Source organism: Anas acuta, chromosome 2 (genome assembly GCF_963932015.1).
Source record: "Anas acuta chromosome 2, bAnaAcu1.1, whole genome shotgun sequence".
Classification (NCBI taxonomy): domain Eukaryota; kingdom Metazoa; phylum Chordata; class Aves; order Anseriformes; family Anatidae; genus Anas; species Anas acuta.
Window position 1 is genome coordinate 61,632,675 of NC_088980.1, and position 22,817 is coordinate 61,655,491.

The following is a 22,817-nucleotide window of genomic DNA, read 5'->3' on the forward strand; positions in this document are numbered from 1 at the left end:
GAGGATTTGGATAATAAAGCTAGAGCAGCTAGATGCCGTACTGATGCCCCTGCTTACAGTTTGTAAAGAGTGGAACTGTAACTTAAAGCCAGCCTAAGGTTTGGAAAGGTGGTCCTTAACTGCTCCAGGGGCACAGAGCTGGTTGTAAGAAAACCTGATTTTTTAAGACGGCTAAATCAGCTTTTAAAATCCAAGATTAAGATCTAGCTTTGTCTTGATTTTCTGTTTGGAGCAGCTCACTGAGAACTGCAAGAGAGGTTACTTTAGACAAGCCATGCTAGCTTTGACGTGAAACAGCAGGCTGGAATTGGAGCAGTAGAGAGAATAAGATCTGAAAAGATATAAGAGCTGGTATGTAAAAACTACCTACAAGGATGAGAAACCTTCTGGTATACTGACTTATAACAGTATTATTCTCCCATTCCACAGAGATTAAAGAAACAGTAAGGATGCAAAATATTTTGTAATGATACACAAATCTATTAATAGGGAACACTTTGTCTGAACTGGGTGAATGAAGCATTTGTACTGAAGAAAACATGTATGAAAAAATTCTGTGACAGTCTGTAGCATATGAGTATAGCTGATACCAAGATATTTTCTTTGAAAGAAGAAAAGGCAAAACAAACCTGTGTACACTGCTTATTCACAGAATGTTTACATCTTCAGTTTTACAAAATAGTCACATTTGCTAAAATGCTCTTCTGAAATGCCTGATTAAAAAGACAGTGAACCACAGTATCCCATCAGGAGCAGTTTATCACATTTATAAATCCAATTTAAATCTAGTTGTAACAGGAGTGTGAGACAAAGAAAAGAGTAACAGCAGTAAAAGGAGCTTCTAGTTGACAATGGGCACCATATATACTTCAAAATACCAAAATGAAGACTAAAGTTTTAAATTAAACAGTTCTGTCAATGAGTAATAGACACTTAAGATAGCATGTGTGCTCTTCTGTCCAGTTGCCTTCTGGAAGGAATGGAGTGTCCTGAGACTGCAATTTACAGGATTTTCTGTAGGATAGAGTTGGCAACTTCCAGGGATTCATCTTTCACCAAGACAATATCATAAGAATCCATATATTTTTCCAAAAGTTCATCTACCTAATGGCAGAAGGGATAAAGAGAAAGACGCACTTAGTTGTAGAATATTAAAAGATATTTTTGTCTTAAAATACTGCCAATCTTTCCACCAAGTTCAGGAAATGAGCCATGTAAATAGGTATCATTCCTGTAAGGATGACAGAGAGTAGGAGTAATGTGACATTAACTGTGTTCACGTTTCAGGATTAACCTCACATTTATTCTAGGTTCTCACATGTACAGATACCAGGAAAAACAAACTAACTAACAACCCACCCCTCTGCCCAGTGCTTTCTCATTTTCCCAAAAGGCAGAGAAGAAAAAGAAAACAAGAGTTTTCTCTCCTGAATGCGAATGTATGTGCATTATCACTTGCCAAACAACCATTTCTCTGTCTCCAAAGAAAATAAAATAAATGTCATGGACTGAATTTGTTATTTGGAAGACTACAGTTTTGCTCAATTATCAATCCAGTATTGAAAGGCAGGAGTGGCGGGGAACCATAAATATGAAATCCACGAAAAACGTTGAGATTCCAAAACAAGTATGGGTCAAACACTTGTTTTGATATTTGATGCTTATTACAATGAACCTGTTGCTAGTTCACAATATTTCACTTAAAGCTTACGAGTATGTCAGGTTACTTACTTTATCATTGAGATATCCGATTTTAAGAATGTGCTCAACATTTGCTACTCCATCTGCCATGCTCAAGTCTCCTTGGGAATCACCCAGCAGTATTATATTACTGTTGTCTTTTAGCTGTTTGAAATACTCTGTATTCTTCAAGGCACCATCATGCTTGTTGTAAACATGAATCAATTCTCCTTTAAATCCTCTTAATATTCCCTATAAAACAAATAAACAAACACTGAAGTTATTTCTAGTATTATGCAGACAAAATATCATCTAGAATTAAATAGGTATTACTCTTGAAATATGTTTAATCTTTAATTATGAAAAAGATAAATTACTGTTAAACAATGGAATGACTGTAATAGCACTTTTAAGACTAGAAAGTCAGTGATCCTCCCTGCTTGGAGGAGCAGTAAAGGTGTACTGGGCTGAGTGTGAGGCTATCATTAAAGGCAATGAATGGTATCTGAGTCACACCATGCTAACAGTGTTTGAACTATTATCCTCTGTTTGACTGTTCACTTGGGAGTGTGCTGAGTAAGCAATTCTCATTTAATATAAAGCAGGGCAGATGGCTACAACTGTTGCATTAAAATGTTCATCTTGTAGTATATAAAAATAGCCCTTAAATCCTGCAGATAGTCATGCATACATACATTTTCATCAAAATCCATAAAATTGGAAACCACTTTGACATTAGAATGGTAGACTCCAGCCTGATGGATAACTTCCTCAAGAATGTCCCCAATCCCGGCAGAAAATATGAACACGGGGATATTATGTTCACTGAGCTTATCAAAGAAGTTCTCATACCCTTCTCTGCAAAAAAGGATGTAAATATAAGTCAAATCTCAAAGAAAAAAAGCCAAGAAAGGTCACAGTTTGCAGAAAACATTACATCATATTTAGAAAACAGTATAGTTTTCACGGAGAATTTATCTTCATTTCCTTTGCCTCACCTCTTTAGGTTAGCAAGAACCATCAACCTAACACAAAGCATGCAGTTTTAGGAAGAAATTGCTGTTTCAAAATTTTTGGTTTTAGTCAGCATAATCTGCCCCCTCACACCCTCAACCATCTTAATCAAGCCCGTAGTGGAACTCTTTCTAGCTATCATCAGGCTATATATCTCCTTTTCATCTTTACTGCTTAAATGTTTGACTTGCTAGCGGAGTCATTAACCAAAAAAAATTAAATAATAATAAATATAAAGCTAGGATTTTGGAGTGTGTTGGTTTAAAATCCTGAAAACATTCTTATCAACTCTTTCCTGAAAACTTTTTAGTTTTCATTACCCAAATCAAAACTATGTACAGTATTCCAAGAATAAGATAGTATCTTTGTACACTTCTCTGCAGACATTGAATGGTAGAATTTTTTTATTATTATTATGAAGGTTCTTGAGGAAATTTTAGCTTGTGAATGAAGATTCAATCCACATGGACTTAAGACTTTCACATTGCTGCATACTGTGTGCTTGCTTACTAGTTTTGCAAAGGAGAAAAATTCAGTCATCATGGTGAACAATTTCACAAGTTAAGTTTTAACATCCCATTCCCCTATTCAAAAATTCACAGATTAGAGAACTTTAAAAGAGATAGGAGCCACAGCACAGAGTACGTTTCAAGCAAGTATTTTGCTGGCATTTAAAATTGCCTTTAACCATCGAGGAAGTACATTATTTGATAACATCAAGAAAAATGTTCCTCAAGTCCCTGCATTTTTATCTCATATAAAATTACTACAGGTAATATTTTTTTAAAGGAATAAAGTTGAATTCTACATTCCCCTTTAAGAAAAAAATAAAAAGACACCAGTGCAATTTCAAGAGGATGAAATATATGCTGTCATCATCACAGGCATTTATCTACAAAATATAAATAAGGGGGAGCATGAAGCACTCACTATGTCCAAGAATAATGTATTGCATTCTCATTTTTTTCACTGTCCAAACACACAGTAAAAATCTACATAAAATGTTTCTAAACAGTATTGTTCAAATCAATAGGAACTTACTTCAGCATAACATCAGATTCCCTCACAATTTCTGCAAACTTATCCTTTTCTAAGCCTTGTTCAATGAGTAATGCATGAGATTTATTGTACCTAGAACATAAACAAAAAATATGTTGGACAACTTATGAAAATTCAACGGTCATTAAATCTCGTGATTAAAAAGCATCCTGTGTTTAATTCTTGCTCATTCAAGTTAACAGCAAAAAAAAAAAAAACAAAACAACAACAACAAAAAAACAACAGCTATTGTGTAACACTCAGAGATTAATTCAGTCAATGCATTAGCTAAAGCTACATACTGCCATTAATCTGTTTTTAAAAAGTTATTAAATACAATTTTAGTACAACTTGAAGATGGGAAATGTCTCTTACCATTCTACCATATATGGGTATTTTTCTTCGATAGTGAGGGCTGGGTCAATTTCAATAGCATAATATGTTTCTTTCAGCTGCAGTAACTGAAGAGAAAAAAAACAACACAGATGTTTAATGTATCTTTATAACATAACACTTTATATTTGGTCTAACCAATCAAAATAACTTAATTTTATTCCAGTTACATTATTTAGATAAAATGAAATCTGAAATACTCTTTGTACAGACAAAAAGTTAAATTGTAAATATATGTAAGGAGAAAAAACTGATTCTGTTAAACTAAACTATATGCTACTATCAAGAACAGAAATACTTCTGTTCACTTCTATTAGTGATTGGATACCTTACAGTCAGCAAGAAAGCTCTCAGAGCTTCAAGGATTTGAAAGGATGACTCATCCTGTAGTACTGTGTAAATCAACATGCGGTACAGCCAGGGAATAAAACCAGTTCTCTGTACAACAAACAAGCAGCTTGTATGTTTTCTATTTACCTTTTTCCGACATTCCTCTGTGATGAGTTTAGAGTTATCAATGATGTCTGGAGGGGTGGAAAAAAAAGTGGGAAACAAAACATTGTATTTCTTTTCCTTTAGTATTGCAATACACTGTAAATGACTGCAATAATACATAGAATATGGTGTTTGACAGCATACCACTGTTTCCTCAGAACTTTTCTTACCAATAACCAGTAAAAGGAACATTTTTCTTCACAAGCATAATGATATCACAATCCTTCCCTCATATTAGAAAGTAAATTACAAGCCTATTATTTCTTGAGAAGTAATTGTTACTGAAATCATTATCAGACATCCTATATATTTTAGGATCCCCTATTTATTAGTAAAGTGATAATTTACAAGTATTCTAAAAGGGTACAGGATAAAAACATCAAGCATTCCAAGGAGTCTACTAACTGATTCTCAGAGGTGTTTGGACTGTTACTGGCTCTTGAACAATGTAAGTCAACCCTACCATATCTAGCCATTAATAACTCATAGTTTAAAACTTAGTTTATAATTGTGAATGACAGCTTATCTGATTTTAGTTCACACTGACTGTGATTAAAACATATATATATGCATAAAGCCACACAGACACTGTAATACTTTATTAGGATATACAGCCTTTGTAACAGGTCAATATAAGATCTCATATATTAGGGAATAAGTTGTATAGAAAATTAAATTCTAGGGAAAACTGAAAGGAGTAACAACCAATCCGTATTAAAAAAAAAAAAAAGTACTCACTATGACAAGTTGGACATCTTTTTCCATTGTAGGAAAATCTACTTAAAGTCATATCAAAATCTGTAATAATCTATTTAAGGAAAGAAAAAGCAAAACTGTCTTACAACACAGAGGGACAAAATAAAGAATGGATAGAAATTCTGAATGATCAACAATAGATGCAGCTGAGTAGCATATCTGTCACAGAAATCTCTGTTTTACTGTAAGGTAAGCTAGAATATCCCATAATTTTTTCCAAGAAAATTGTTTTTCTAATTCCTTTGGTCAGAGTATTTCCTAAAATTACTAGTCTTAGATGTTTATACCATTTACTTAACTACCATCTGGATGAATTACAGTTGAATCAGCAAGGTCTATTAACAGAGTTAACAGATATCTAAGTTTTGAAGATAACTTGAAAGATTACTTGTTTTATATACAAATATATATATTAGAATTTTTGGTGCACAGCAAAAGTCATATGATTACTTTCATTCTGAACACATTACAGCTTTTATTATTTTTACCTGAAGTTTTGCAGCTCCACCTTTGATGAGGCCACAGATAATCTCTTCTACTCTCCCTGGGTCCTTAATGTGGACAGTCTTCTTCTGAAATTCTGGCATCTGTGAAGAGTAAGAACAAAGAAAGAAATATACCTACAGAAGAAAACTTAATAGGCAATACCTGCTAGCCATCAGACTGGAAGATCTGCATCTATAAACCATTTCATGTGACGCTATGACATACTCAGGATAGGAAGGCAAGTTAGAATGAGAAGAAATAGAAAATTCTCTGGAATTGATAATTGCATATAGTTTTTGTTTGTTTTCAACATGTGTTTTTGTTCCTTTTCCTAATATCAGATTACGCAATAAACTGACACTCACGGAACAGATTTGTATTTGTAGGATGTACGAGACATGGATAGAAATGGGATGCATGGAATCAACTTGTGGTTGAATTAGATCACTGAGAGATGGCACATATTAAAACTAGCTCTTTGTGCAATTAATATACCCTTAAGCTTCCAATACAGAAAAGGAGACAGGCTGATTTTAGAGACTCATTCTATTGTTGAGAATGCTGCGTAAGGTTTCAACCACGTACTCCAGTGCAACAAGGTCACATAGTAATTCTTGGTCACTAGCCAGTCTATCAACTGTTTTCCGTTACCTATTTTAATGCATAGTTCTGAACATAGTATCACACTACATATGCCTTTTGAACTTTCCCTGAATACTATAATAAATGGTAAATTTGGCTTAAAAAAAAAAAAAAAAACAACCAACCAACCCTCCTCCCCTAAAACAAAACCTGCTTTTTGCTTTAGAAGTTTGTCTTCAACCTTGCAGAAATGGTAATAGACAACTTACTAACAGAAATTTCTAAATTTAGTATGTATTTCCTTCCTTTGTAATCTTATGGACTGTTTCTACAGCAAAGGCTTCAGACACTTGCAAGCTCTGTATGCAGGCACTTATGAGTAGTACATTTTATTTTCTGTGTGTAGAACTTCAGAGATAATGACATAGATGAATTACATTTTTCATGTTCTGGTCATTCGAATTTTCTTTTTCTTTCTTCTTCTTCTTTTTTTTTTTTAAATAAAAGTATGTAGTCTTTCTTAAGCTATAATTTCCTGACATATTTCTGGAACTACCAGAGTTCATATGAGAATATGACCAATTATTTTTACGTCACACAACACTATTTCTTCCTGCTCTTGATGCTACTAAGCCTATTGTTCACAAGTAACCAACTCACATTCAAACTGCAGTTAGGTTGTCCTCTAGGAAAAAGATGACATTTTAGTCTCTTAAAAGTCTTGTAAACACATGCCTTTGTAATGGCAAAGATCCTTATGTGTTGGGAAAAGGAGCTGGTGGTATTGTTAAATATTGTCTCACTCCGCTCTGCCCTCAGTGAGGAGCAAACTATTCCAGCCATATCATTCTCAGCAGATATTTTTCTAATGTTCTCAAAACCTCCGCTCATGTATTCCTTACTTCCCCCAACAACATATCTTAGTGCTCAACTATCTTTACATTCAGTAAACTTTGCTTAATCTCTGTAACCATTCTTCCTGTAATTTTAGCTCATTCAACTTGGAGAAAAGTACTCTTTTTCACAGGCTCTCACTTGGATATTTTTCTCTCCTTCCTGACCTAAAGAACCTCAGTTGCTTCAGTCTTCTTTTACAGAGCACATTTTTCCACAACTCAGGCAATTCTTGACGTTGTCCTGGCCCATCCATTTGAACCATACTGTTCTTGAATAGCATCCCTAACTGGTACCATTCTGCTCTGAAATGGCCTCAGCTGAAGGGCTACATTGGCCTGTGTCTTTCAGATAATTCCTTTGCCAGACATAACATGGTAATCACCAACTGAATTTGAATCACTATCACCAAATATCCTTCTCAACATTACACCGAGGTAGAAACAGATAGTTGCACAAAGTGTTGAATTTTACATTTAATTTTGCTGAATTGTACATTTTTTCTTCCATATCAATGCTCCTATTTGTAAAATATAACAAGTATTTCTAATTCCTTGTATGCTTATGGTCACTTTCTGTCTGATAACCACACAGACATTAACGACAACAGAGATCCTTCTAAAATCCTAATAATGAGTCTCTGATAATTTTTCAAGGTTTTTTACTACCCATCCCAGAAGTTTTCCTCATACCAGAGTACTTTACAAAAATTCTACAGTCATGGCAGGGTATTTACTACCTCTTCTGTCTTATAAGCCTCATAAAGAAAGAAACCACATTTCTTTTATTTAGTTTGGAAGATCTAAGTTTGTCCTTGTTTTCCATAGATGTGAGAAATATTCTAAGGCAAAGACCTTTTCTGTAGAAGTGGTGCCTTCTAATCCAAGATAATTGTTTTCTTCTGTGTGTCTGCCGTGCCTTGTTACTTTCATTATTGGCACAGCAAATTCAAAAAAGGTACACCTTGGATAGCCTCCAGCTGTCAGCTACATCCCAGATTGGGAATCACTGAGAAAGCTAATAACCATAAAATATCTTCCTGAAAGACACCTATTAAAGAATGCCCTCATCTGTTAAGATATATGTCTGCAAAGCATTTATAGATGTTAACTCACAGTTATCAGCAGAAGTATGTCAATGGATCTAGTCACATTAGAAAAAGCATTAACAACCTGCAACTCTTTAAAGGTATGTTACAGTATTTCTTTTGTGTTTTGTATAGTGCTGGTAAACAAAACAAACCATGCTAGTTATTTGGTGGGTATACAGTGCTTGTTTTCTGTAATGAAAGATAAAGTAATTTGACTGTGTTGTAATTCTTGACTAATGTGAATTGACTAATCTAATTCCTTTGACTTTTGGGAGGCATATTGTATATATGTTTTTAGACTTGGAATGCAAAAATCAAACAAAGTGAAATCTAAATGTGTCCTTTTGTAAGAAGTAGTTCAAACATTGCTTGTTTTACTTAGAAACTAAGCAACAGACTTCATAATGTAACTGATTTAAACTGAACAGACATTGGTGGCGATGAAGAGATCAGAGGGAGAGCCTGTATGAGGAAAGCTGGATTGCTTGCTAGTGTTTTACTTCAGACTGAGACCTTTTGTAAGTTTTTGTAGTAACGTTACAAAAACCACCCTTAGTAAAGAATTCAGTAGATGATGTTCAACAAGATATTGCTTAAGATTTTGAATATTAAGAAAGTTTCCTGCTTTGATGTTGTAAACCGATAATCCTACTCAAAATCAGTTTTTGTAGTGTATTTATTTGCTAACACTTTTCTTTTCTACACAAGAACTTAAGTCAGTTGGAGAGCATGTTATTTTAACTTGCTCTCCAAAAAAAAAAAAAAGTCTTCTGCACTGAGTATAACCCATGAAATGTCAGTTCCAGAGACACTTTCACAAGTTTTAACTATGGATATGGCATCTGATAAACACCCAGACAAATATGGTTAGATGAAACAGCTGCTGTCCTGGTCCCTACTTGCTTGTATTCATATCTGCAACAAAACAGTAGGAGCAATTATTTTACTTGGGCTTCATCATATTAAAAATAAATGAAACTACCTAATAAGCAATCACCAATTTTCTAACAAACTGTCTTATCCAATGTCTTATACTTCTGCCCAATCTAGCTGTTGTTTTTTGTTCCGTATTTGCCATTCTTCAAAGTTGAAATAGACAAGCAGATTCATATTGGAAAGAACTGATAAAACAGATAAAAGAACAATGAGTGAAATAAAGCTAATAAGAGATCTACAGGTAATGTAATAAAATTTGTGTTTGTATTAGTTGCTCAACAAAGCCCTAGGAGTCAACTCAATATATACAGAATGCCAACAGTTCTGATGAATCAGTTGACTGGGAAGAACATATATGGAGAACAACCAAATGAAGAAATTCCACATCACTTAGCAAAGGCAAGAAAGCTTTTAGGAAGAAAGAGCTTCTACATACAGGACTAAAACTATATAAGCACAGGAAAAGGAATTCATACTTCACTGTGACATCTGAAAGTATATCACATTGAAGCACTTAAAGTGACCCTATTTATAAAGGTGCGAGAAGAGTTTTGATTTCATACTAAGGACATCTATATATTACTGAAATAGCTCACAGAGACAGGTATCTTTCTGAAATGCACGTTAGAAGATGACAAATCCCAAAGATAATTTGTGGCTGGTATAACAATGGCTACAAAAACATTTACGTTTCTAGTCTCTGAGGTTTTTAAGGAGTTTTCAAAGAGAAGCAAGGAAGATAAAACTGAAGATTATTTTAAAGGTTGAGCTTAGTTTGATTTATGAAAAGGATAAAAAAAGATGGGACTGTTTGTGACAGCAGGTAACTGCACTAAGGATGTAGGAAATTCTTTTTGTAGTTAACAATGTTATAGTCATACCTTGACGAATGAACAGTAACGGATTCACGCTGGTGTGGAAATCCCCCAGTCCTATAAACCACAGAATGGTCATTTACAACAATGCCAGTTATGAGTATAACATTTAGTATATGAAACATAAACCTATGTAGCTGGGTTAAATAAAGAGGAAAGGTATTTACTGTAAGACCGTTTTTAATTTTTGTTTTGGAAAAAAGTTTCTTATTTTAATTTTAATTGGGTAGCAAGCCTGTTAACAGAGCTGCTTTTATGTTGTATTTGGGTGCTGCTTATATACATAATTTTATTAGTGTTTGAGACAGTGAAATGTATACAACATCGGTCAGACTGCTAAACAAGAGTTGTTGATCATCCCTAAAATGAAATCCAGCCATCTCAATGAATTCAGAGTTCACAGCTGCCCTAGTAGGTGTTTCTGTTTAAGTATCTTAGGTAATTACTAACTCATTCTGTGCATCAGGTATAACTTCATATTCTGTGAGTTGAGACTGTGTTGCATTTTTGAACCTACTGAGCGCTGAAGGTAGGAGTTACTTCCCTCCCTCTACCCAATAAGAACAAAAATAAGTCCCTGTGATTAAAAGAAATTAAAGAAATAACAGTCTTTAAAACAGTAACTGATAAAAAGAAACTTCATATGAAGGACAACTGTGGGACCTTGTGTAGTTTGTACTACCTGTAATTTTAAGTAGGGAAGGACAAGATGAATGACTTGCTAGCTTAACCACACGGAGATATGGCCTATTTCACAACAAAATCTAGATACACAGCCTGAAATATTACTTGTAATAACTACAAATACAAAAAGTCATTACCGTAAGTCTTCTAAGTAATGCTTTGAACAAGGACATATAAAAGGGGGCAAAGTATTTTTATATTGATGTCCCTGTATCCTATGCCTATGATACTTGGCATATACAAAGTTTTTTCTTACTTTACAAAGAATAATCTAGTATAGATGCCTCCCAAAAAGCACTGCTACGAAAACACCCTGGATCACAACTGGATAAAAAATTAAGGGAGCTTCTCTACAAATCTCAATGATTAATAGAGTACTTTGCTAGTTTTCAGTACCATGTCTAGATTCTTAATCATAATAAAAAGGAATGTTCTCACATTCAAAAATGTATTAAAAATATCCTATTTAAGATATTAAAAATAAAAATTTCAATTATTACATGATTTGTTTTTAAACTTTGTTGGTAAACCTGCCTCAGACTAGACTTAGACAGTATGTTCCAAATCTATTCACTTATGATACAGAGGACACGTAAGGGTGAGCTGGCAAGGAGGGGGAACTATTAATTTTGTTTCTGAACATGAAAAATACTAATCAAAGTGATAAAATTGTAGGACTCAATTATTTTTTAATTTTAATTCTAGCCTATGGTGACAACTTCGCTGTAAAATACTATAAACCAAGAATAAATTATGTTTATTTTGGGAACCCAAATGCCCAATTCCAAGGTCTGAGACTAGCTATCATATATACTTACTTATGGACATGTACCAAAAAAAGGCAGGGTATGGCAGCAGTGATAGCTGTGAAATTTGATACTGTGGCGAGGTGCAGAAAATTGGATCTCTGTTCTTGGTGACAGCAAGAGTTTGGTGAAATTATAAGGAAAAAGGGAACGTTCCTTAATTTACATATACGTCTTATTTTCCAATCCCCTTTTCCCTTTGACATTATTACTGAAGATTCTTTTCATTTGCTTACTCTAAAATACAAAGTTTATTAAAAACCTTTGAAATGGCACAAGCTACCAAAACGTAACTTCTGCTGTTTGCAAGGTATGAAATGCAAGAAGCCAGGCTGGGGCCGTAGCAAAAGCCACAGTAAAGGAGTGTGTATGTATCTTTTCTTCCATCTGTATGTGCTCAAATAGAGCTTCATGTGCTCATATATGCATCAATCAATGTCTTTATTCAGACAACATGAATTTTGATCCTTGAGTGCAAGTTTTCTCTCAGCAACCCCACCTATCGTTTAAGCAGATACATTAAAAGCTACTGCAAGAGAGCACAGTCACATCCATCACTCCATTATGCACAGCTAGTCACAACTGCACTAGTGATTATGCAGTCTGCTAGCACAACCTGAACTCAGGACAGGCGTTTTTGGCTTTCCGATTACCAAAACCAAGAACATACTACAGTTTATGATCATATGATGTAAACTCAAATATGGTAAGAAATCTCCAGCAAGTAGTAATTATGAAGTTACATTATTGGTAGTTTTGCCAAGAAATAGCCTTAGGACAACTTACCTAAAAAGTAATCAGGTAAATGTTATTATGGAATTGAAACAACAGAACATTGAATATCTTCACAGTTGCTTAAAAATATCCTGCAAAACTAGAGATCCAGCACTGGCTATGTGAAATAACTGGAAATACCTTCACTACCTTAGCTATTTTAAGAAGTGAAGTAGGATGCATACTAAAAGTAATTTTTGTTTTATTTAATTATTTGCATCTTCTTTTTTTTTTTTTTCCTCCACTTAGTACAGTGGATTCTGATATTTAGTTTGGAAATAAAACAAAACATAAAAATCTGAGGAGAGCGTTCACAGTAAACATGACAACAGTGTTTTCTCTTGTGCTTTTAAAGGAGAGTACCTGTGCGTTGAGCTTAGGGCACTCCTGATTCTTCTGTCCTTGATTTTGTCCTACTGCAACAGCATAGGTGGCAAGCAGAGTCCAGAGACGCAGGGCTTGCATACAGGCTGCCAACAAAAATCAACCAAATCCTTTTAAGAATTGGTCTGCTATATGTTTGCTATTCCTGCTGTATAGAAATAAAAGCAGACATGCATGGTACATTGCTCCGAAAATACTCACACTTAAGACTACTCTGATACATATTTAAAAGTAGAGGAATGTGCAAGTCAAATTAACCTATTCAGTAAAAAATGGTAAATATATTCACTACTTAGATCTTGTTGTCAACTCTATGCTATCAAATTTATATTTTAAAAATACAGTTTGTCACAATAAACAACCATATGTAATGCCTCATCTCATAATGCTGGCTAAAATACAGAACAGAGTCCCTCCTGTTGACAGAAGCTGTGCACACTTACCAGAGGGTTTAGCGGGAGCAGCTGCAGAAGCAAAAGAAAATTCCTCTTGCTTGAGAAACACTAATATAGCAGCACAAGGTGCAGTTGAGGGCGTTTCCAAATACAGCCTGACTAATCCCCGTGCAAAACCCCAGGGTGCTGTGACGCACATCAGCAATGCACAGCAGTTTGTTATGCTCAGCAGTGCAGCCTGATGGGCACAGCTGATCAGCTGGTGCACCAACAACAAAACCTTTGACCTTCACTGAACGAGCAACTTTCATGGATGCAGCAGGCAAATTTGGACTGCTCCAAAAAAGGAAGGCATTTGTTTTTCAAAGCATTAGTTTACTAATTAGTTTACTTTGTTACTTAACCATTTTACAGAATATTCCCAAATATTTTAGAATTTCCTGTTGCAGAGTACCAGAAATTGCTTTCTGCTTCTTGATATGGTCTCACTACTATTTACAAGGCAGCATGCATTTATTTGTGTAGAAACATCAAATTGATTACTTAATCTTTGTTTTGACTTCAATTATCCATGCAATACTAGAACAGGAAATCAAGGAGGCTTGTTTGTCAGGATTTTTGGGTGACAAGGCAACTCAGCATGGTTTCAGAAATTTGTCATAAGGCATATTGCCAGATCAAAGACAGTAACTAGGTGATACAGAGTATGCATTTAAAATGATTTATTTTTTTTTAAGAGATGAAGGAGGTATTTTCTAGTATCATTTATGCTTTAAAGTCGTGTGAATATGCTTGGAAGTGTTGGGCGATGTTAACTCTACTGCTGTAGCAACAGCACAAGCTTCCCTATGTTATATCACAACTCATGTTCAACCTTATGATTTATGATCACTATTTCAGGCCGTTAGAACAAACCACAAACATCAGGCCAGTTTATATGTGGTCATGAATGTGACCAGTGCAACTGCTGGTACTGAGGCAGGGCCAGCTTAGTAGTGTAGCAAATACAAAATCCCTTAAGCTATGAAAAAAAACAACACCCTGTCAAACAAAACACATTATCAGGATCCTAGAAATACCTTAGTTATGGAAATTTCCTTTTAAGCAAGACATGCTGTTTTTCTACATTTAAAAAATCAAAACAAAACAAAAAAAAAGCACAAAAAAGAAAGCAAAACAACAAAAAGGGCTTTTTTCTCAATGGTACAGTGGGATCCATTTATGTTGTGTGTCCACATTCCAGCTGTAGGCTGGTATGTACTGTTGGGTTTCCTCAGACTGACTGACACAAAGTACTTAAGTTTTTTCAGTCACGTGCTGTATTTTGGGCCAATGAGACAACTAATGAATACTTCAGCTGATACACACAACTTTCTTCTTCTTTAAATTGAAAAAGATCCCCCCAAACATGTGTGTTAAGGTCTGCTGTATTCTGTTCCTTTATTTGTCTTTTGTTTCTAAACTTGCATGAGATTTAAGACTGAAGGAAAGAGTTGCAGAGATTATATCTAACTTCTATGGACTAATTTTCAGTAAACCAGACTAATTAGACAGCATTTTAAATGCTGTCTACTAATGGGGTATCAGTGAAAGAGCTAGAAAATGACGTAAACATTAATATAGCCAACACCTAATTCTCAGAAAAACATCTACACTATCTCTAATAACAATATACTTTCACTTTAATGAAAATGCAGCATCTGAAACTTCTCATAGACCAAACAAGGACTGTCTCTGTACCTGTAAGAAACCTTTGTGTTGACTGCTTTACTTAACTTACTGAGAGAGGACAAGTGGCTACAATTGACCGTGTTCTGCTACCACTGAGTTGAGTCAGTTCAGCATTTGATTTACTGTGTTTAACTTATGGTAAGAGATGAATTAGAGTTAGCACTTCTTTTTCAAAGAGAGGAAAACAACTTTCAGCATGACAGTTCTACTCCCTCAATACTGAAGGTCATTTAAATATATTTTAAGAGCCACAGATGAAAGAGTAGGTATTGCTATTTCAACAGATAGCTTCTATTTTAACCTTCTCCCTTTGGCTACGGGCCAAATGAATACAAATTGCAGAATATTGTAAGCAGTAAAAAGAGATTAAAAACAAAAAGAGCAACACTTAACATTGGACAATTTGTCACCCAAATAAGACTGTCAAAAGGTTCTACTTTATATGGTGGTGTGTTAGGTGAACTTGGTTTGTACAGAGTCAGGATGTTCTCAAAGAGTGTGAGGTACTGGAAGTTTTTAGTCTAATGCAAAGTAAAACTGTTTTTACCTGTCCTTCCTCTGCCCTGAGTTTCACCAGTTTCCTTGGGGAAAGAAATGAATGCAGCACAGATAAGATTATAAGCAATCAGCCAAACTTTAAGAGTTCAATACTTCAAATAACATTAGTTTTGAGAGATCAAGAAAAGTTGGATTTAAGAGTAATTTCTGTTCACTGGAGTATTTGCTATAGAAATTAGAGGTGACTGAATGATATCTACAGTACAAACTTGAGCTTTTCATGAGCTTACTACCTATTAATCTTGTCTAGTGAGTCTAGTACAACTGAACAACTTGAAATACACCTGTGGATATTTAGCATATTGCCCAACTTCAGCAAAACCTTGTTCTATTGCAGAATCACTTTTAAACATTAAGAATCTGTTTTCTAATTTTTGCTCTTTTAGTAAGTTTACCTGGTATGTATTTTTCAAATTAAACTACTTGATAAAATTTCCACAAGACAGGGTAAACTAACTGAACCTTAGCACTCAAGTACCAAAACCAAGCAGAAGAAAGGAACCAAGAGAAAGGAACTGAATTCAAATGGGATTTTTAGTCATGTCCTAGTAAGCTGAGCTGAAGAGCAACATCCTGGTTCCAGCAGTAGCCTTTTATATTTGTAAATGACAACTGTAAGGTAAATAAATAATAGAATCACAGAATCTCCTGAGTTGGAAGGGACCCACAAGGGTCATTGAGTCCCACTCCTGGCCCCACATAGCACCACCCCAAAATCAAACCCTATGTATGAGAATATTGTCCAAATGCTTCTTGAACTCCAGCACAGGCTTGATGCTGTGACCAATTACCTGGAGAGCCTGTCCCAGTACCCGACCACCCCCTTGGTGAAGAACATTTTCCTGATTTCCCACCTGAACCTCCCCTGTCAGAGCTTTATGTTGATCCCTTCGATCCCCTTGCTGGTCACTGCAGAGAAGAGATCAGCACCTTCCTCTCTGTTCCTCCTTATGAGGAAAATGTTCAGTTTAATGAAGCTGGGGTAAATGAAGCTTTAGAACGATGCCATGCAGGAATCTTAGATAAAACTTATTTTTCTGGTAGAGTTTTGGTGTAAAAAATGCTAGCCATACTCAGAGCTGGTATAACACAATAAAAAAACAATGTATGTATATTAAAGTGTGTGTGTATTGTAGAGTTAACTCACAAGAAATACGGATGTGTAAGGGATTGTTGAAACAGGAAGAGCACAAATAACACTTGATAGGAAAAAGTGCTCTAAAAGGGATTTTGTTCTGGACTCCTACAGAATATATAAAATGACAGCAAGAGTGTTGCCTTCAGAATAACAAATACTTGAACATATCAAAGTCTGAATTCATTAAATGGTGGTAAATTCAGAGGAGACACATGCTGAGAAGGCGAGGGTCAGCAAAATCTTAACCTGAACAGTTTTAAGATTCAGAGGTACCATTTGAGGTGAGAACGTGTTTTGGCTTTTCAACTATTATATTTTTAAAAAGGCAAAAATAACACATGCACAGAACAGATTTGAGAAGGTAAACACTGTATATCACATTACATATTTGATAGAGATTACATATTCAACAGATTTTTCTAGACCTCAAATATCAACCCTTATTTATGACACAAGAGAAAATATGATCTTTTATAGACCAACTACAGAAAGTTATTAGTGCTGTTCTACTCCACTCACACATGCAATCCAAGGTGCAAGGGACAGCTAAAATTCTGAACTCTTTATTCTCATTATGTTTAATGTCATTTACTCATGATGTTGCATGCCACAAAAAGTTTTACCTCAATAAAATTGCTGTCATTCATTAAAAAAATAAGGCTATATAAAGACACTTTAATTCAGCAAAGAAAACTGAATTTATTCATATTGAAGCATGAGTTTCATTAGGACTCAGTACAGCTTTTAAGCAGTGAACATGAACAATGATAAGCTTACATTAAAGTTATTCTAACTTCATTGTCTCACTGCATAAGGTGTTTGTTTTACTAATTTCTGCAGTTCTGGAAGTCTAAAATGAATAGAGGCTTGGCATCTATTTAAAACCTATAGGATGCCATGACTTGCAATTCTATATCGAATTGATTGTTGAGATGAGAGAATAAAAGATACTGCAGCATCAGTGTCCCTAAGGTACCTTCCTCTTTTGTTTACAAAATCACTAAAAGCAGAGATTTCTGCTGGTGATAAATCAAGAGACATTTTAAATCTTTCAAGTAGGAATCAACACAACAAACACGCTGCTAACCTGGTATCTTGAAGCCTTGATAACAGAACATAGGGGCAAGAGGTTCTGATGGATGTGCACATCAATAAAGACACATGTCTTGAACATGGAGGTGTTACAACTTCTAAAACTCAGAAGGAACTGCAGCAACTGTGACAATAAAAGTTGACACTGTATACAGTATTTGAATCCTCTACAGAAATCTAAGTAGAACTAATACTAAACAAGCCCTGAATTTTCAGTATTCGATGTGATCTCATCCTGTCTCCTAATGCACTCCAGGCAAAAATGTAGTCTCACTCTGAGACAATCTATGGGGTTCAAACCATACAGAACCAGGTCTGAAGATTCTGGAATTCCATGAATACAGCTCAAGGAAGGAACCTTTTGTCTCTATTGGGGGAATTATTTCATCTCCACGCTTTGCTTTTACTTACTTTTTAGAATTAGCCTTTGAAATAGGTATTTTTCTTGTAGAAAAACATAAGTATTGCATTATTTACTAATCACAAAGTGATCTTCAATCAGAAACTACGTATCTTGGAAATATTGTTCTACAAATGGCATCCTACCCAAGCCAGACTTTCATCCGATGTTCTTTTCTAACAGTTCTTCCCTTACCCTGTCCAAAAACAGAGACCTGGAACTACAAAAACATTGTTCTAAATGTAAGCATGCTCAGGTCAATATTAAGAAGTCATATAATGCTTAAATTTTACAAACAGCTTCTAAAGCAGTACAACTGAAAGAGAAAATCAATGTTCTGACACTCAATTTAGGGAAGAAGAGAACAGAGCCTTTTTTCTTGGCCATCATATTTACATTTCACTGGTGCCTACTCTTACCAGTGCTTTTTGGATAGCCTCCTTATAAATCTATAATGCACTTGCAACTGAAATAACAAAAGCAGTTCCAGTCTCCCTCTTACAGGAAATACAGCAGAACTGAAAAGAGTGCTGTGAAGGGCAGTAGGGATGAGTGATGATATGAAGAGCTTCCATACAATGATACGCTAAAATTTTTCAGTCTGGAAAAGAAATGACAGGATGGCAGAGAAAAGGTTAATAAGGAAAGACTGTTCACTATATAGGTCACACAATTACATAAAGCAGTAAGATGTGGAATTCCTTTCTAGTGATACTGTAAGTTTACACAGACTTAAATAGGCACTGGATGAAGTCATGAAAAAAACTCATCTTAAATTACAGACACTCGCTCAAACATAAGCAGCCAGAGGCTGGACAATCATTCTGGGGAAAAAAAAATCTTGACGATTTGCCCCTTCTTAAGCTTTCCCTGGGCCTCTGCTTTAGACCACCAGCTACCTATCTGTATCAGGTGAGACTTTTCATGAGAAGTAAGATTTTATTTGTCTTTCCATCCTTCCTTCTCCTTATTGATTCTCCTTCGGAGAGCACAGATACAAAAAAGTTACTTCTGGCAAAACTCAAATTTCGGAATTTGAGTGGTACTTATATGTTCTTTAACACTGCTATGGTAACAGAATGGATGCTGAAGCGTGGCTGCTTGAAAGATCCAATTCCCTCTCCTGCTACACAGCATCTAATGCTTTATGGAAGATGATACTGTTGGTACAACTAATTCTTTTACAAGATACCGTCAAACAGTATCCAATTCTAAGCACCAACAGTATGTAGATATTGGGGTATATTTATAAATTCTTAATTAGCTATCAGATGTGCAAAAGCTCACCTTGCACAATAATATCATTTTGACGAATTGGACTTTTATTTTTCAAACTGTTTGCATGCATATTTTTTTAAATGAAGTATTTTGTATTTGTTTGTATGCACGTACATTGAAAGAGCTTAAAAACAAGTGCTTGACTCCTTAGAAGCGTCCCATGTAACATTACCTAGAATGGAATTTGTATTAAGCCCAAGGCCTGGAATGAAGTAGTTGCTGCTGATTCTCCCCTTATCTCCTTGTAAGAAGAAGAAAAAAATAAAAATGCAACCTACAAACCACTGCTTAGATTCACTAAGTCTAAGAATGCTGTATCTAAATCAAATAAACTCTGACCCTTGAATGGTGGAGTTGCAGGACCCAGTTTGAAAGCAAAGTCAGCAGGACAAAGTTTAATCCAGAATGCATTGCCTGACACTAAGATTCTGATGAAAGAATGTAAGTGTTAACACAATACTGCAGTTAAAGTTACACAGCGGGACCAATTAATTCTTTTTCAACAGCTACAGTCTCTTAAAGTACAGACTTTTATTTAAACTTCTTAAAAAATAATCCGTTAATTCTAAAGATGAAATTCAGCTACACTCATTACATTACCACTCATCTGCTAACAGACAGCATAATGTCTTGAAGTTTAATGGATGGTTTTGCCTCTGTGTCTTGGCGTTCCATGGGTGTTTCTGGCTATTGGATCCATTCAAAGGTATAACCAGATGTTCTTTATTTCTTTTACCTCTATGCATTTGCTCTCTGGAAGTGCTACAGGACATGTTCAAAACACTTTGTACTAACACTACCACTACTGTACCACATCTATGCTTTGTACTGTACTACTACTGCTAATGTACCAATATTATTACCACTTTGTACTAAACCCTACCCTTCAGTTTCAAGTACATTGCTTCCGTGGTAAGAAATGCAGACCAGAATAAGGCTTTTCCATTAACGGGTTTATGTTGCAAAGACAAGTGCAATCCAGGAAAATAACTCTTAAGTTGACTGATAACTGCCAAGTGTAAAAACTATACTTTTCTGATAACTAAGATATCTGATATCAGACTGATAACTAGGCTGGTAACTAATAAGTTCCTACTAAAGAGGGAGAGCTTTGAAGTAGCAGGGTAAGTAGTACATTTCAGTGGTACTCATTCTGTCTGAGCAATAGAGTCAAAAACCGTAAAATCTTATGTAGAAACAAAAGTTCCAATAAATTTGGATTATTTCAGTGATCCAACTTACAAAGCAGGCAAACAGTTCTTGATATAAGAGAGCATGAAGGAAGCTATAGGTAAGAAGTGAGGAAGCAAGTTAGAACAAGTAAGTTAGACCAGGAAATCTTTCTTGGTGGGAAAACCATCTCAAGAAGTCTGAAACTGTGTATTCAGACACTTCATGACTTCTCAGTGTCCAAGTCTGGCCCTTGCCCTGCTACCTTTTAAAAAAGCAATAATGAAAATCAGAATAATTACAAATTAAGTGCGTTAACTTTGTTTCTTTAAGTTACCATAGATAAAAGCAGAAGCCACATTTCCTTCTACCACTGTGCATAATTTACACAGTTTACATAAATGTTACTAAAAAACTTTTTGTATTTACTATCTGAATTTACTTGGTGCAATTCTGTCTTCTTTTGTGGCAGTACCGAACAGAAAGAATACAGTTACTTTAGTATTTAAACACAGGTGGTATCTTGTTCGACCTGTGTACTGCAACCTTAAGCATACAACCTCTTGTCTAGAAAAATGCCTCATTCTTTTTAACATTCAAGTAAAACAGTCTTGATAAATGAATGGGGTAATCAAATTAGGAAAATCCGGTGGACTTTTAATAAGCAATATATATATATATCACGATATATATATATATATATATATATACACACACACACACACACACACACATATATATATATATCTTTAAACAGCCAGAAATCCCACCAATGATAGAGGTGATCACCACAACAGCTACAGAAGCTGTAGATACCAAGTTAATGGCAGTGCCAGTCAAACTGCTTCATGATTGACATGGGACTAAAAACTGCCTATAAAAGCCACTGTAAGTTCTCTGATGTTTTAAAGCAGTGGTTGCTTTTGGGTGAGAGAAACCAACTGACTGATGTCCAGCAACTTGTGTAACTACTCTATGAAGACCTCTCTCCCAGGATCTCACTACAGAAAACTGCTGCAGTGACTTGACTGGAGGGCAGACAGAAGAAAAGGTAGGATGTCCTAACTTTTGTTCTTCACACCCTCAACTACAGCACACTTACCAAATGCTTTTGCCCATTCTTATCTGGCCTTATATCTCTCTGCATGCTGGTTATAAAAGAAGGCCTGGGAAAGCAGTTGAGAGCTATTTCTGCCACTTGGCTGCAATTAGCACATGATGGGATCAGCCAAGTTTTAGTGCTGAGCATCTGAGAGCCAGTAGGGACACAGCTGCTGCTCCAGGCTCCCCGCATGCAGGAGCGGTTCAGTTGGATGTGGCAGACCTGGAGTCAGATAGCGGCCAAGGAATGCCAGTCGCTGCTGGACAGGATTTCTTAAATGACATGGTACTTACAAAACTGCGTCCATCCATCTACAGAGAGCCCCATGAAAACCGACAGGCGATTCACACCGGTGCCACCTGCTGTTCTGCGCTGTCTACTGCAGCTAAACTTGCTAAAATTTCCAGCTTGAAAATTAAGCACCGTCTGACAAATGCACCAAATTACAGCAATAAAATCTTGACAGGCTGCTTCTCGCAGGATATTTTTCCTTAAACTCTCTCCAAGACTTACCCTTCACAGGCTGTCACTTACACAAAATACACTTATGTATGCATGCATGGAGGGAGGAAAGGGGAGTTGAGGTTGAAGGCTATTAACATGAAGTAAACTAGACTACACAGAAAAACAAAAGCATATTTTGCATTATGCAACTCATTCAAATGATACTAATAATTAAGAGACAGCTCTTCTAGTTTATTGAAGCAAGACACTTCAAAAGTTAAGGTATTTGGAAACATTTACCAGACCTATACAAATCGTGACTTGTTTACATCTACAGGTATATTAAAAATTGCTATTGAATTTCCAGCTAATATTCTCCTGCCCATAAATGCATGGATCCATACCTTGTCTTTCTTCACTACTTTTATTGATCAATCTAGTGCTTTTATTAAATATAAAACTTGGAAGCTTTTGATAACTTGAAATTGATTGTTGGACTGCTATTAAACTTTAATTCATGATCTGAACAAATTTGCACTGATGCATGTATTCAGACATTTAAAAATCTGCTCATGTTATTTGACAGTTTAGAGTAACATGTTTAATACTTGCAGTATTTGTT

At 35.4% G+C, this 22,817-nt stretch overlaps 1 protein-coding gene across 7 annotated transcripts in view; it reads right to left on the reverse strand.

Annotated features, from left to right (window-relative positions):
- Positions 1–628: 628 nt before the first annotated feature.
- Positions 629–22,817, reverse strand: part of NT5C3A (5'-nucleotidase, cytosolic IIIA) — a 28,008-nt gene continuing 5,819 nt past the window's right edge. For 3 of the 7 annotated variants that reach the window (XM_068670393.1, XM_068670399.1, XM_068670396.1), the window contains exons 2-10: positions 12,867–12,973; positions 5,865–5,963; positions 5,359–5,428; positions 4,603–4,649; positions 4,108–4,193; positions 3,736–3,825; positions 2,376–2,538; positions 1,732–1,932; positions 629–1,104 (exon numbers count right to left, since the gene is read on the reverse strand). In XM_068670393.1, coding sequence (XP_068526494.1) covers positions 1,003–1,104; positions 1,732–1,932; positions 2,376–2,538; positions 3,736–3,825; positions 4,108–4,193; positions 4,603–4,649; positions 5,359–5,428; positions 5,865–5,963; positions 12,867–12,968 — 960 coding nt within the window. In that variant the 5' untranslated portion in view covers positions 12,969–12,973 and the 3' untranslated portion in view covers positions 629–1,002. Of the gene's footprint in view, positions 1,105–1,731; positions 1,933–2,375; positions 2,539–3,735; positions 3,826–4,107; positions 4,194–4,602; positions 4,650–5,358; positions 5,429–5,864; positions 5,964–10,245; positions 10,297–12,866; positions 12,974–13,330; positions 13,485–22,817 lie in introns of those variants that run through there. The other 4 variants (XM_068670398.1, XM_068670395.1, XM_068670394.1 and 1 more) reach the window with 3 other exon arrangements.